The sequence below is a fragment of the Solea solea genome, chromosome 4 (assembly GCF_958295425.1).
Source record: "Solea solea chromosome 4, fSolSol10.1, whole genome shotgun sequence".
NCBI classification, from domain to species: Eukaryota; Metazoa; Chordata; class Actinopteri; order Pleuronectiformes; family Soleidae; genus Solea; species Solea solea.
The window spans coordinates 3,554,592-3,570,403 of NC_081137.1; the positions used below are offsets into that span (position 1 = coordinate 3,554,592).

General features: G+C 42.2%; 1 protein-coding gene across 3 annotated transcripts; it reads right to left on the reverse strand.

Moving 5' to 3' along the window:
* Positions 1 to 2,311: 2,311 nt before the first annotated feature.
* Positions 2,312 to 14,789, reverse strand: LOC131458927 (tubulin-specific chaperone cofactor E-like protein). Of its 3 annotated transcripts, none has more exons than XM_058628292.1 (9): positions 14,608 to 14,789; positions 13,056 to 13,126; positions 10,974 to 11,122; positions 10,425 to 10,564; positions 9,373 to 9,554; positions 8,590 to 8,846; positions 8,349 to 8,475; positions 7,106 to 7,222; positions 2,312 to 5,286 (listed from the first exon to the last, which is right to left on the reverse strand). In XM_058628292.1, the coding sequence occupies exons 3-9, from the start codon at positions 11,110 to 11,112 to the stop codon at positions 4,941 to 4,943; spliced, it is 1,308 nt and encodes a 435-aa protein (XP_058484275.1). In that variant the 5' UTR covers positions 11,113 to 11,122; positions 13,056 to 13,126; positions 14,608 to 14,789; the 3' UTR covers positions 2,312 to 4,940. The 3 variants fall into 3 exon arrangements, with proteins under 3 accessions (XP_058484275.1, XP_058484277.1, XP_058484276.1); XM_058628294.1 differs by having other exon boundaries at positions 12,972 to 13,126; XM_058628293.1 differs by lacking the exon at positions 14,608 to 14,789 and adding an exon at positions 13,472 to 13,580.
* Positions 14,790 to 15,812: the final 1,023 nt, after the last annotated feature.

Consider the following 15,812-nt stretch of genomic DNA (forward strand, 5'->3'; position numbering starts at 1 on the left):
CGTTTCTCTGCGGCAGGACGGCACCGTGTGGGAACAGGGTCAATGTATCCAGCATCACAGGTTCTGGAGACTCCGTCAAGCCTAGCTTTCACAAAGAAGTTCCTGGACTGGATACCAGTTGAGCTCTGTTTGGCAGTCACCTAATCCTTGGAGAGGGCCACTCTGAGTCGACCCCGATGCCCAGCGGTTGGCTTTGCCCTGCCCTGCCCTCCTCCCCTTCCTTTCCATTCATAATGTTGAACCTCCTTCCAGTAACCCAAACCTTCGTGCCCCAATGCCTCCCTCACCTCAGCAAACAATAGGCCTCGTTCAGGCCCTCTGCCCTCAATCCCACTTCATAATGCAATGGGGCAGATCAGAGTACCAACTGTGCAGCCAGGTCGTCGTTGTATAAGAAGGTGCAAGGTGCGACTGATGAATTCAACTTCGTCCAACTTCCAAATACAGTCTGACGTTGGATTAATGAACATCTCCAAACTCAGAGACGACAGCTGGGCTACGGCCATTTTCTCGGAATGTCATGTTGTTTATGAAACAGAGAGACTGCTGTGACCTTTGAGGCTCCTTTATGCCCCAGTGATCAGAACACAAGTGCCTAATGCATCCTATTTATTTACGACGCCCATCTACAGTGTCTCCATTGGGACCAGCTTCTGTGTCAAACAACCCTAGCAGATCAAATAATTGTAGGGTTTAGGGTTCATTCTCAATGTAAATGGGTTTCTGTAGAATAAAACTCTGGAAACACAAGATCACGCACTTCAAGTTAGAAGGAAGGATCCAAATTCATTGAATTCTACAGTGTTCACATATCAAGATTAATTCAATAAAGATTGAAAGAGACTAAACTTGTGGGGGATTTTTAATCATTCCACACCAGGGAAGCAACAGCATATTGGTGTTCAAGAGCTGCTACAGGTTTAAAAAAGACAACGAGCACCAATGTAACTGAACGGTCTATTGGCTCCTTGGCTCCAGAACTCTGAGAGTGGGTTCTGCTAGTGACGCTGTGTTAAGGAGTCGGTGGCATAGATAGCATGGATTAGAGCCATGCTGCTGGAAGAAGGCGGAGGGGAAAAGATAGAGGGAATGCCCCAGAAACACAACACCGCCTGACACGTATGGAATGGACTCTTCGCAGCAAGCCCGGAACGTGCCTGCCAGAAAGAGAGAAGATCCGCAGAATCCCAACTTTCTCCACAGCCAAGCATTCAGTCTGTGAAACGGAGCCGTGCGTGCTGGTCATGTGTTCACTGCGCCTGCAACATGACTGAGTTTGTCACCGAGTGAGCCCTCTTCACATAGCTCGTCTTTCCCACAGGCCACTGAAATGGTTTGTCAGTATAACACTTAACTTAAAATACACTTTAAACTCAAACTGACAACTATAACTGATCTAGAGCAGTGATTCTCAGGGGTTGCGACGCACGGAAACAAATGAGTGGAATTTGTCCAACCATACGTTCATGTGTATTTGCCCTTTTCCACTATGGTCCGGGTCACCTCGGCACAGCATGGCACCACTAAATACACCAGACTCCTCTGTTAAATATTGAGATTTTAGACATTTCACTGGTAATTGTTGGAGATTAACCCACGTTTTTAGGATTGTTGAGCATTTTTAACTGATCTACAGTTCGGCAACTTGATTCTTGTGTCGGACGTCTCTTCCTGTGACGGCACTCTGACCTGTCAGTGGCCGGTGGTCTGGTACGAAAAAGTTATTTTTTTAGTACCTGGTACCAAGGCGGTGGAAACATGCCATATGTTTTAAATAAATTGTTTACCAATTCATAGATTCATAGATATGGCTGTAAAATTGTGATGTGGTTTACGATAGTGTGCCATCTTAAAAATGTGGGTCCCCACACCCAAAGGTTGGGAAATAGTGATCTAGAATGTCTGCTTAGTGACATAGGTCTCTTACAGCACTTTTCCTTTATACTATTCTAACACTGCTCCACTCCACTCCATTCCACTCCACTCGGTTTGATATCAGGCACGTCGTTTTCCAATACTTCATTGTACCTGCTCGTTGTGGGCGGTGTGAAACTTCCACTGCGTTGTTTTATACGCGACACAAACCGGCTCCGTCCAGCTCCTCTCATGGATCCTCTCATCAGCCACCAAACACAGGAACGACGACATACTGAGAAACAAGAAAGACAGTGGAGTGGAGCTGCCGTGCTTAATCAGCATTGTGTGAAAAATGCTTAAATGTACACACTTAATCCCTTGGAAAGAGCAGAAATCATTGTGTGTGATTTACCTGCCTTTACCTATAAAAGCACAACACTGCAATAACCTGGAATAATTATTATAATTTATTTCTTTAAGAGCAGTTAAAGCATAATTTATGCAGTTGAGGTTGGAAATGGCACAACGTCAAGAAAGCAAACCAGACTTTACCATTGAAAATGTCAATATACACATGAGAAACAGAAGAAAGTGTGAACATAAATAAGACACAATACACCAAACACCACATGGCAAAGTGATTAGCAACTGCTTTTATAGATTTTTTTTTGATTTTTTTTAAAAGGAATAATAATAATCTCTGTATTTGGTATTACTGAAGGACAGAGGCGATGCCCATACACACCTTTGTTTCCCTGAAATGACACGTTTCACAAGCACATTAAAACACCAGCTACATGCAAACCAACGCTGGCATCAGCTTCACAAACACTCACCCCCATTATTTCCCATGTATCCACTCTGTCATATTAGAATATTATAATGCAAGGGAGTCAGGACAGATAAAACCCCACATCTCCAGTTATCTACTACAAAAATCCGTCAAAAGCATGATCAAGTCTCACGGCTATGACTTTTTGATAATACACGGCTGAAAAGTCACAGTGGGGGACACGTTAAAGCTCCACTGAGTGCTGCACATTGCCAGAACACATCTTTGCATGCATGGAAACACCATCAAAATACATTTAATTTAGCACATTAAGCTACGAAGCCCTCACAAAAAATACTCGTGGCTTGCAGCTTTCCCGCTTTGCGGAAGAGAACGGGGCTGGATTTGATGAAGAGCATGTCGGCGATGCTTTATTTTAAAAGGCTACCATTGGCTTTTTTTTAACGGAGAAGTAGAAAGTGGCTTATTCCACACGGTGACAGGCTTTTGTTTCCACTATTTCCTGCCTGCACGGAGACAAAACCTGCACTCGAGGCGACCACGAACGCTCAGAGGTGTAGTAAACGACGCACCCGCAGTGCACAACAGCAGCTAATGACTTTGTGTAAAACCAGCTTGCACCACACACAGAAACTATACAAATATCTCCAGAAAACCACAATAACAACAAGCTTTACTACACTTTCCACGGCAAAGGTGGGAGTGTGTTTTTCTATCTGTGCTGCTGTTTTATGCGTACATAAGAAGAACTCCTTCATACTGACTGTATAATCTATATTTGCTGGTCTTGAGTAACTATAGACCCCCACAACCTGTGAAACAGCAGACACCACTAGTGTCAGGTTTGTGGGAGTCATGTTAAGGCCAGAGCCAATGGGCTGAACCCATGCTAACCTAAAGGCAGCGGAAGTGTCCCGTGACACCGTGGCTGGTGTGCGGTTACCACACAGACTCGGCTGCCTCTGCTGCGGAGACGGAGAGCTGCTCCGTTCATGGCCTGCAGAACCACAAGACCTCATTCCAGACATGCTGCTTCTGAGCATCAGCTTAAAGGTTGCTCGAGTCAAGAGGGAAAAACTCAACCCTAAGCCTAAGAATGGTGCGCTTACGACCAAACACGTCACAAAATGCTCACGCGAGTCATGCAACACGGAATATTGCCTTGTGTTTCTCCAGAAAATCATAATCAGCAAATCTAAGGCTCAACTTTAGATATGTATATGGAAACATACAGAGTCTTTCTGTTCCCTGCACTCCTTTTGTCCATTTGCACACCTTCCTCTAAACACAAACGGTGCAGAAACACCAGAAATGATAGGAAAGCAGTGTAGAAAATCCTTCGAGAGACACGAGGGACACATTTCAGCAATGGTAGAACTTTGTGAGTTGGTAAGAAACTTGACAACAACAACAACGTGATCATTTTGCCTCTTTCTTATGAGGCACATCACCACAATTTTTAAAAAAAAAAAAAATCTCCTCTAAAAAGGACGTATTCAAGTTCATGGGCTGTCAAGTTACGTCATTTAAAAATGGACGTATTTCGTTTCCTATGTAAAGGCAGCACAAACGAGCCTCTGCTCCACTTTGATAGAGGTTTAGAAAAATTGCAGCCGGTCGTGATAATGTAAAAAACATACATTATTACATCTACACGTGTCATTATATATGTTATGCGAGGTGCTCGCGACACTAATTCTTGGCAACATCAACGTCCAAAAAATGTAAAGTCATGTGGACTTTGTGGTTAGTAAATTCAGATTGGCCGTAAACATTATGGTGTGTTGTTTCCCGCTGTGTTGGCTTTATCACCCAATCTGTCAAATGCTAAGCAAAAAAAAAATGCACTGTTCACTAGTAATAGTGAGAAAAGCCTTGCATTTTGCCAGTGTTTTGTATTATTATATTATTTTTGCTTGATAGGACTGGTGGGGGTGGGGTTTGGGGTCAAATTTAATTGACGAACACCAATTATAAAGTGGCTTCAACGTGCAATTTGTGCGGTCAATTATTATCCGGGCAGGCGTCGGTTCTTCCTCTTAGAGATCCACATGCACAGCATCTGTTTTTTTTTTGCATAACTAACGTCATAAATGAGATGTAAACGAGTGTGCGGCGTCCACATAAAAGGGATAAACTCTGTTGGAAATATGACTCCTACTGTATGTGCAAATATACTATTGTGTAATTGTTTGTTCATTATGATGGGATAGCAAACATCCTTTACATTCAAGGCTGGACAATAAAAACAAACCCATCCTTTTGTTGAATCTCTCAAAAAGGTCTCGACTCAGATATGTGAGGAGCTGCAGCGGCTTTTGTCTTTAGGCACGACCAGAATCTCGTCTCCGTCTCGAATCCTGTAGGAGTGCAGAGCCCGCGCGCCGCTCTTAAGCTCCTCGGGTCCCACCACTGAACACATCTCCCGGCTGATGAAGAACAGCCTGATCCCGCTGTTGGGCAGCTGCAGCAGAGCTCGGAGTTGTTTCCTCAGCTCCGCCACCGTGTGCTCCAAGTGTAAACCCACCGCCACCACGCGGTCGCCCCAGCGGACGTCCACCACGGTGCGGCGAGGACGCAGGTCCACGTCCGCCAGCGGGGCCAGGTGACCGTACTTGGACACCAGGACGTGGTACCTGGGTTCAAGCAGAGCCAGTTAATGGATATGGATGTTGACAAAAACCTTTAATACAACCCTCATTCTTGTTTTTATGGGCCCTTAATGACATTTCATTGTTGTTTCCCACTTTAAGATACCACGCCCTTTATTAAGATCCATGTTTACCCTATGACGTACTGTTTCAATTCAACACACGGTATTATAGGTCCCTTCCCCACATTTCTGGGTTTGAAAATCATCATACAAACAAAAAAGGTGGCTGGAAATGTACACGCGTATTAAAGAGGCAAAGAACCCCCGTGTTGCCGTGAGAAAGCTCCCGGGCATCTCAGGGGAATGCGTGTTTGAGATAAGGACCCAGGAACGATTAAGTAAAATCCAGGAGAGAGAAAATGACCTGTGCTTTCAAAGCTACAGTAACAGCTGGACCAATCCCTCCCCAAAAACGTCTCCACAAAGCTGTCTGTCCCCCCCCCCCCCCTCGCGCCCGTCCCCCTGGCCTGAGGTTTGTGGCCAAAACTCGTGGTCCACCCTGGGAATTCTCCTCTAAGGCCACAGTGCACAAAGTGCCATTCTAGCGAAAGCCATTTCACTAAAAGGCCTCATTTAAGGTGGTAAGCACAGAATAATGGGGCAAATAAAGCTGCAGGTGATAACAAGACACAGTTCCCATTGTCTTTTTAAGCATCATTCGATAATGGACTAAAGGTGAAGCAGGACAAAAAACGGGTGTTTGGAACCAATTCAGAAGCTTATATAACTATAAATAACAGACTTCTCTCTCTGTGTTTCGCCTCTCATTTCTCCCGTTCTCTACGTGAAAAATGACCTGCGTTAAAAAGTTAAAATGCTGATTTACCCTCTCCTTTCCCAGAGTGGACCTCGACATCACCTGTTCCCTTTCCAGACCCTCTCTCTACTTATTTAACTGGATACACTGACTCTCAAATTTCCTCCTCAAGCCAGTCCTCTCTTTTCCTTTGCAACTAATACTTCCTGTCCACAGAAGTCGCACAACCTCTACCCCTTTCCCAGATTATCCACAATTCCGTGTCCCAATTTTTTAAGAGACCACGGAGGCATATCCGTCGTGATAAGGCAGACGTAGGTTTTAAAACGTGAAGCTGCCTTTATAGTTTCTCAAAGCTCACGTCAAGACGTGTTCACCTGAGAGGCTGTGACCCGCCCGCAGTGCTCTGATCTCTGAGGTCAGCAGGGCCACAGCGCCATCCGAAAAGGGAAAGCGGATAGCGGTGTGTTCAAATGCTTACTGAGCGTGTCCGACACCCGTATAACACCCCCGCGCAGCCACGGTGATCCCCAACCTTAGACCTTCACTGGGAATGTGGCTCCGAGCCAAGACCACGAATATAACATTCACCAACGTGGGGGAAAGGATTTTAGACTTGGAGAAGTATCAGCCTTTGGGACTTCAAAGAAACACGTGTGACTGGATAAATTCATCCGGACTATACCATAATTCCCAAGATTTGAAAAACACATCAATCTCTCATCTCAAAGTGTGAGTGAGTGAATATATATATATATATATATATATATGTATGTCTAAAAAAATTCTACCTGCTACCTCATGTATCACTTTTCCAATCAGAGAATTCCCCACACAAAGGAGTCATTGAGCAGCGAGAGACTGGCAGCATTGTCTCCCAAAGGTTACTTTTCCCCCAGTCAGTGACTACACCTTCCTTCACATATCCCTCCCCAACATTCTGCACAGGTTAAGTGGAATGTGGTTCTTGTCGAGCGTGGACAATTATATAAACACCGTCGGGCCCTCCGTCCGAGGAGACTGCGCTCGCTGTACGTTTGTTTACCTCGGGGGAAGCTCCTCCTGCGGACAGTCCTGGTAGTACCTGATGAAGAACCTCTCGGCGGCTTCTCTGTCTCCTTTTGACACCTCGCCCCCGTTAAGCACCATGACAGACGGCAGCCTGCAGGCAAAAGCAACGCCAGTACAAATATTTAGGCGCGTTTGTTTTAAGGCGTAAGCAAATACAGCACAGTTGACGTAAGTGTCAAGACAAACAGGTGACTGGTTTTTGTGTTACGCTATCTAGAGGAGCGCTGTACTGTAGAGACCAATATTGCAGCAACAGCTTCAATTTCCTTCACCAGGATAAATAAAGTTACATTTCATCTAGAGCTGCAACGAACGATTATTTTCATAATCGATTCATCTGTCGATTATTTTCTCGATTCATCATTTGGTCTATAAAATATCAGAAAACCTTTAAAAAATGTTGAGCGGTGTTCGTCAAACCTGGTAAATGATGATGTTCTCCAATGTCTTGTTTTGTCCAAAAACAAAAATGATTCACAAATCTTGTTTTAATCATGAAAAAAGCTTTGAACCGATTCATCGATTATCAAAATAGTTAATAATCATTCCGTCAATTAATTGTTTCACCTCTTATTTCATCTTTTCATATCTTGCATTTAATGCTTCAATACCGAGTTGTCTCACAAACATTTTCTTTTGCTGATGATGCTTAAAAAAGGGATTTGTGCACTTGCACATGTGGTGTTTGACCCTTGAAGTTCTAAATTTTGTTCTGAAATGAATTAGATTCGAACAATGTGGCTGGTAATCTGAACGTAGTCACAATCTGTGGACCCTGATCTAATTTCCAAAAAGCTGGAAGTTTAATCCGGGTAAAGAATCAAGAACAAATCCAGTCTGGGTGAAATCCCAACAGGCAAACGTTCATGGAAAGAAGACGAGTGATGAAGAGAAACAAGAAATGTAACAGATATATTTGTGGACGTGAAACTGAGCTAAATTAGCCGCATCATTCCCAGTGTTTCTTCTCAGGTGAACTTTCATGATGAATCAGCGCCTCCTTCTGGTGGAAGAGTGGCAGGATTTGATCCCCTGTTTCTGGATACTCATGTGGCGTGAGAGCGCAACGACACAAAACAGCAGCGTGTGGGAACGTTATGTGCGACGCACTGCAATCGCACAACTCTAATAGTCGTTTTTAGATTGAATTGTGTCATCAGATTCATTTATACAGCATATACGTGGCAAATAGGGTGTGTGTTTGTCTTTTGACTCACTGTGCTAAAAGGAGGCTGTGTCTCTCATGGTCGCTGTAGGGCTGCAATAAAGGAATCCCCTTTGCTTTGACTTCCTCCAGCTTTGGGAAGAAATTCAGCCTTTCAATGTCCTCCCATTTACTCAGCCCTGGATGACAGAATATCACAGAGTTTAATAATTGTACACACACACACACACACACACACAGGTGCTTATTTCTGGACAATGACAGGTGCACATTCTTCAGTGTGGCTCTCAGACCTGAGTTGGTGAGGTTGATGCTGCGCAGGTTGGGGAAAAGGCGCTGCAGCGTTTCCTGAGAGTCGCCCACAGTTTCAATGCCGTTGTTGGCCAACACCAGTGTCCGCAGACACGGGAACATCAGACCAAACTTCCTCACTTCTGTCCAGTCCTGCAGCAGGTTGTCTGAAATATGCAGCAGGCGTAGCGACGGACAGGACGTCGGGGATTCGGACACAGTGTTGTACTGATTCAGGCACAGGAAAAGCTCCTCCAGCCTGGAAGACGAGGTTCACACAACTGAGTACGTTTGAGAAAAGCACAGTCGATAAGTCGTGAGTTGTGCAAATGCAGAGATTCTACCTCCGGCTGTGAACATGTGAGAAATTACAACTGGGAGTAAAAACATAAAACCTTTTTCTCTTTAACCTTTTGTTCAGGATTTTAAGGCGTCTCTAAAAATATGTTTTGATGATGCACCTCCTCCTCAAACGCTGTAACGTTATAAAAACCCTTCTCAGCAGTTTAACTGTTTACTCGTGAGTAATTCCTGCACCTGCTCCTACACTACCGTCTTTGGTGAGCCAGCTGAGACGTCCTCGTCTTGGAAAGGTGTCTTACATCGATGCAAAAACATGCAGGAAAAACTCATGACACGTTATTTAAAATAGTAGAAAAAAAAACCCAGCAACATCTATATTGATTATCGTTATTAGAACAGTGAGCATCGGTGTATTCTTTTCTAAAAGGGACAGTGCGCCGAACTTCTCTGTGCCGTGCCACGCAGCGTTTTCCTTCACTTACTCGGGCGCGTGTTGCGTCAGCGTGTGCACCGTCTCCCAGCTGACGCGTGTGTTGATCAGGACGAGCTGTCGCACCCTGGAGAAAATGTCGGCCATGCTGGGCTCCAGCTCCACGCCGCTCAGCGGGTTCATGCTCAGGTTGAGGAAGTCCAGGTGGGGGATGTTGGAAACGATGGAGCAGATCTGGCAACAAGGGCGACACACACACAAATTCAACTCAGGAAAACACTCAAGACTTTATTTTCAGCTGAATTTTGACTTTTTCTGCTCGAATGTAGAACAGACAAAGTAAGAGTTGGGGATTGTTGATGTGGTTTTGTATGAGGTACTTCTAGATGGTCCATTTCTTACATACAGGTAAACTGTGCTCTGTGTACAAACCTTGCACAAATATACAATATCTGGCAGCTACACATCAACCGGGTTTAGAGGTCAACAAGGTCACTGACTGGAATATTTAGCTCAGCGCCAGCAGTGCAAGCCTGTGGAGCTTCAGCGATATTATGTGCCGAGAACAGTGAGGTCAGTTATATATACTCTAAATATACTGGATGACCAGTTTTGTTTTTTGTTTTTTTGGCCATATTCCAAGATGACAAAGGCAGCAGAGAATCTATGGGATGGGCTGGAGAATACTAACACCGTGGCTCAACTTTCCCATCATCACTACAAGATACCATGTGTTTACTGAAGCAATGCCACAGCACATGTTAGTCATAATCAGTACTAAAGACAGCCCAACAAAAAAATGTGAAAGTGTTTTTTGGCGTATGCTGCATACCAACTTTACCTGGTCGTAAATTCTGCATTCAAATACATATTTTTTTACTCTCCTCTCCTTTTTTAAACAATAAAATACAATTAAAAAGGCATACAATTACATATCAGCATGAAGAAAACGTAAACTTGATGCATTAGTTTATATTTAAAGGTTAGCAAAGGTCGTGTCAAATACAAACAAATAAATAAAAATTGATAACATCATCTCTGTCTGAAGGTTGTGAGGAACATGAACGTGATTTGGCTGCAGCTTGACTAGTGACGGACACTCACCTCTGCCCAGTCGTCGAGCTGATTATGGGACAGGTCCAGCTCCATCACGTGGGCACACAGAGTTGCGATGTATGACTTGTCTCCGGCTTTCTTGATTCCACAGTTGTTCACAACCACACTGCTGGGCAGGAACAGGTGCTCTGCAAAGAGGAAAAATGTGATTTATGACACTAAAATATTAGAATGTAGGGTGATAGGTGGAGCCAGTGCAGGGGTTTGAATGCAGGAAGGCAGTAAGGCAAGGTCGCCCGTTGTCTCTGATCTGCTTCTACTGCTACAGAAGGCAGAAACATAAACAGGCTTTGCTCCACCAATGATATATAGCGTGAAGGACTGCCAAGAATTGCTGTACTCAACAGAGTTTCCAGCGAGTACCAACTTGAAATAAGCACCAGAAAGGCCAAAGTAATAAGGAGCACACACATGAGAACCATCTGCCAATGTTACAACATTTAAAACACAAGTATTAGGTAGAAGGAGCAATAACCCTTCAGCAAATAAGGATGGGACTCGGTAAAGTCAGGTGTCAGTGGTGATCATATCGCTCACCCTTCACAGGTGAACCTGGAGGACTGGGCAGGATCACTATTCCCACGCCGTGGCCATACGGGAAATTATCAGCGTTGTACTTCTCACTGACGACTTGGACAAAGGTGCGCACCTCCTCTTCATCAAAGGAAGACTCCATGGTCACAGTTCTGAGAGACAGAATCATCAGAGACAGTGTGGACTCAGTGTCACTTTTATTTCCTCTATTTTACCTCCGTGTCACACACCGTCTGAACTTGCGAGAACAATTTTATTACTGCAACATTTCAGTGCTGGCTGTTACTTGTAGTAATACACTTGTTCTTGCAAGTTCAGACTTATCTGTGTTCCTCTTTACGCACCTTTCATAAGAAGTGGATGTGCAAGCCAAAAACGGTTGCTGTCCACAACAGCAATGTTTATTTTCCAGATAAATTCATCTGTTCATTATTTTATCAATCAGCCAATTAGATAAAAAGTCGGAAAACTATGACACATTACACGTTTGTTTCTCTGTGACAGCAAACTGATTATCTTTTTTATCTTCTTTCCTGCTTATGCATTGTGAATATATGGTTTTCTTTATTGATAATTGATTCAGTTATATAATTATATTTAAATACAAATAAAAAGATGTATGAAACAATGAACTCAAGAACACAGAAAGCCACTAATTGATTTTCAAAATAGACAATTATTAATAGAATACAACAGAAATCCTTTAATGACAGAAACAGTAAATGCTTCAGGTACAACAAGTCTCATCTGAGGTGCAAATAATTAATAAATAATTTAGTAGTCCAATAATTATCTATTAAAAAGTACAGTGTGCATTTATTTCACGAGGACTATTTTTAGCCACAAATTCTGAGTTTGTTTTTTTATGGCACCGGTATCATCAACACGTGACATGGACTAAAAATAAACTGCAGTGGCTGAGTTCATGTCATGATGACTGAAGAGTCAACATCTTTTTTTTTTACATCAATAATAGAGTTCTATGGTGTAGTTACAACAGCTACTTTCATACGATACAGTAAATTCATTGTTGGGTTTTGGTGTCTTCACGTTAATGAAACTATAGAAATATTTAAATCAAGTGATAAAGTTGTTGTTGGTTTACAGTTGTAATAATTAACTTTCCCCCCCGTTTGATCCCGTATCAACATCACACGTGACACAGAACGCAGAAACATGAGAAGAGAGGCAGCACTGACACGAGCAGGTGCATATCTGACACATATGCACTTATACTATACTGAGGCTGCACCACCTGTTCATACTGAGAGTCATTCTCTCTGCTGCTGAAACAATTAGTCAGCAAACTTATTACAAAATTAATCACAAAATATTTCAATAATCAATCATTTACTCACTCTTTGACACAAATGACTGGACCTATTGCTTTTTCGGTTTCAAATCATTGTAGCATGAATATATTTGAGTGTCATACTGTATTTAATATGTGTGATATGAAATATTTGAAATATTTATTGCTATACAGTGGATTAGGGCTGCAACTATTCCGTTTTAATGATTTCTCTGTGATATTTAGCAAAGAAACCAGAAATTATTCACATTTAAGAAGCTAAAAAAAAGTAGAGAACGAAAAAAATGATAAATCGATTATCAAAATAGTTGATTAATTTAGTCATCGATTAATGATCGACAATATGTTTAAACCCTAGTTGTTTTTTTACGATTTCTGTCAGTTTTGGCTTCTAACTGACGACAAACGTGCTACAGGCCCACAACAAAAGCAGCAGTGCAAGAAATAATTAATAGTAGTCTAATAATAATCCTGTTTAATGAATGATTAATTGGTCAATTAATACACAACCAGCAGAACCAGCTTTCTGGTTGCGATCAGTGTGCATGTACTTTTGACGTTGATCGTCAGATCACACACAGACTCATAACCCTGATCAGCCCTATCACTTTCAGACACATGTGGTCTGATCATCTGATCATCTCAGCCCATCTGAGGTGGTATTTTTGCCAAAAACAAAAAAAACCCACGCCTGAGCTGCACACTGCGTCCAGAGCCCGTTTGATGTCCCTCTCGTAGACAGTTTCCCGTTTCACGGACCGTCTGTTTCTTACCTCTGATCTCGCGGAGACCAAAGGAGACAGCCCTGTTTTCAGCAACACTTCAGATCACATGCCTCCTCCTCCTGTGAGACGTGCACGCACAGAGAGAAACAGTCGATAAGAACTTTGATGAAATGAAAATTAGGCGTTCAAAACAAAACAGCAGAAAGAGCAAGAGAAAGTGAGGGCTGAACAAGCAAAAACTTAGAAAAAGATTTTAAAACTGAAATAGTAGGCAAATCACAAAGGCTGCCGATCATCTGACCCACGTTTTAAACACCCTACTATGCCCATGACTGGCAATTGAATTAAATTAAGTTATTTTAAGTATTTGACACATATTTGTCGAGGAAAAGATAAAATAAACATAAAACGACATAAATTCCATGAAAGAAGCAGTCCAACTTGTTTTATAAGGGTGACAATACCTGAAAGAGAAGAAAATTGAAGATGCTTGGTTTTCGCAGAGGATGAGTTTTTGTCTTTTTTTTTAAAGGTCTGGTAAGCATATGTCACACTGGCACTGTTTTCTCTATTAGAGATGATGGCATCTATTCAACCTGCCAATATAAAGTTACCTTTGTTCCTTTGTTACCACGGGTATTCCCTTTGGTCAAATTCTGACAAACAATTGCATACATAAAAATTATAATTGAAAGGTTTTCTCTTTATTACCACATTAATGTGTTTTTCTTTTCTTTTTAAAAAAAATAAATAAAATGTATAACTGCTCGCTAGGAGCAATAATATTAGCCGAATTGCATTGACATAATGCTGAATTCAAACATGATTCACACACAAGGTGACGAAGACGTCATGAATATGCAGATTTTTAAATAAAGTTTGGTGAAAAGTCAAACTGATACACTGACGGATTTCTACGGTACTACATAGCGCAAATTGGTATATAATCAAAGCCGAAATGAACGGTAAAACACTATAATTCATAAAGACTCGAAGGGTTTGCTGTTTCCGGTTGTTAACATATGGTTGCAGGTAAGGTTGTCTTAAATTAGGAGAATTTTCAATGAGGTTCGGCAAAAGGATTTGTTGACTGGTTTTCCAGGTTTTCTGTGCTACTACATAACTCAAATGAACGCGTTGTTGGTGCCGAATTTAATGGCAACTCTTCCTGATTCATTGAGGCGTAAAGGTCGCATTGTATACAGTGTATGTACACGACGACGAGCAAGGACGTCTTAAAAAAGCGAGTTTTTCGACGAGGTTCTGCGAAACATTGTTCGCGTCTTCGACAAAAGGCACGCTAGTGCAGTCGTTTATGCCAGCGTTCTGGCTGTTGCCCGTGAAAATGCGAATGATAACAAAAACAAGCTGAGAGTCGACACTTTTGTCAGCCGCAGTTTTTATCGATGCCTATCGTTTCCACAGAAGCGAAGGACGGCACTGACAACCTTGAAAACTGTGCACCGCGTCACAAGTTGTCAGTTAAATGGAGCTGTTTTAGTCATTGTCATGAGCGGACGATACTGTCACATGCAAAACAAATTCAGTAACAGTGTGTTTTGTAACTGATATCCTATATTTTTAAAACAGCTGCACTCACCATTTCCCCTGAACACCTTGGCGTAGTGTTTGTTTTTGTTATTTTCAGTGAGTTGACCATTTAAACACGCCCACTTCCGGAAATGACGTTTTTTAAGTGCCCGTTGTTGTTTTTCAACGATCGTGTTTTACTGTACTTAAAAAAAAGTGTTCGTTTTTAAAAGATGATGTACGTCCAGCAGATGGCAGCATTTCCTCACGTACTAGGTTTTCCTCTGTTTTAATGTTTTTAAATGACAACATTTTCAGCTGCCATTTTTTATTTGTTCAATCAGGACATTAGTATTGATTAATTAGCGGTGGCGCTGCTCCTGAACAAAGACACACTGATTTAAAAGCCTTTGTGTACTTTCCGTGACTTGGTACATTCCACACCTCCCCTCTGTATCGATCTATTTGGAATGTTCCACTTCCCTTGTCGACGCTTTCTCAGACGGAAACAGGAAGAGGACGCGGAACAGCGGGGACAAACGTGATACCCTTCTCCAAACATATGGTAACTGCTACTTAAAAAATGAGCCACACATGTCTTAGATTCTCTGTTGACGCTCTGTTCACACCTGCTGTTAACATCCGACCTGAGCGATCCGATCACAGGTGTTCAGATTACACCTGCTACTGCAACGCTAATGTGACGTCACTGCTCCTCAGCAAACACACGATCAAATATGAACGTTCCTAGTATAGTAGGTCATCAAAAACGTTAAAATATAAATTGTCCACATGTGTCATCAAAACATTGTCCAAAATGTCAAAGAATGTCCTCAACAAAAAATGTCAATAGACCATTAAAACTTTTAAGAATGAGTCTAGTCACACTCTTACCATGTACTTGTGTGTTTTCAATGCAACTCTTTTCAAAAACCGACTTAGTGTCAAATATGTATTTTTTAGTAAACTGTCCAATTATAAACTGTCCAAAATGTCAAAAAATGTCCTCAACAAAAAATGGCAACATGCCATTAAAACTGTTGAGTGACGTCACTGCTCCACACCAAACACATGATCGTCATCCAACCATGTACATTTGTGGTCAATGTGATAGTATGTCCCAATATGAACTTTCCTATTAAAGTTTGTCATCAAAATTGTCAAAGAAAAACAAAAAATTCCTTAACAAAAAATTAAGACTATTAAAACTGTTAAGAATGAGTATCTATTCTGGCCAGTAGGGGGTAGATCAAGTAAAAAAAACTGTTGAGAAGC

Excerpts from the sequence above, each read along its gene's own strand:
- LOC131458927 (XM_058628292.1), bottom strand. The coding sequence starts at position 11,112 with ATGGAGTCTTCCTTTGATGAAGAGGAGGTGCGCACCTTTGTCCAAGTC. Across the intron at positions 8,847-9,372 it reads CTGACGCAACACGCGCCCGA|GCTGGAGGAGCTTTTCCTGT; the intron begins GTAAGTGAAGGA and ends CTCGTCTTCCAG. Across the intron at positions 8,476-8,589 it reads CATCAACCTCACCAACTCAG|GGCTGAGTAAATGGGAGGAC; the intron begins GTCTGAGAGCCA and ends TCTGTCATCCAG.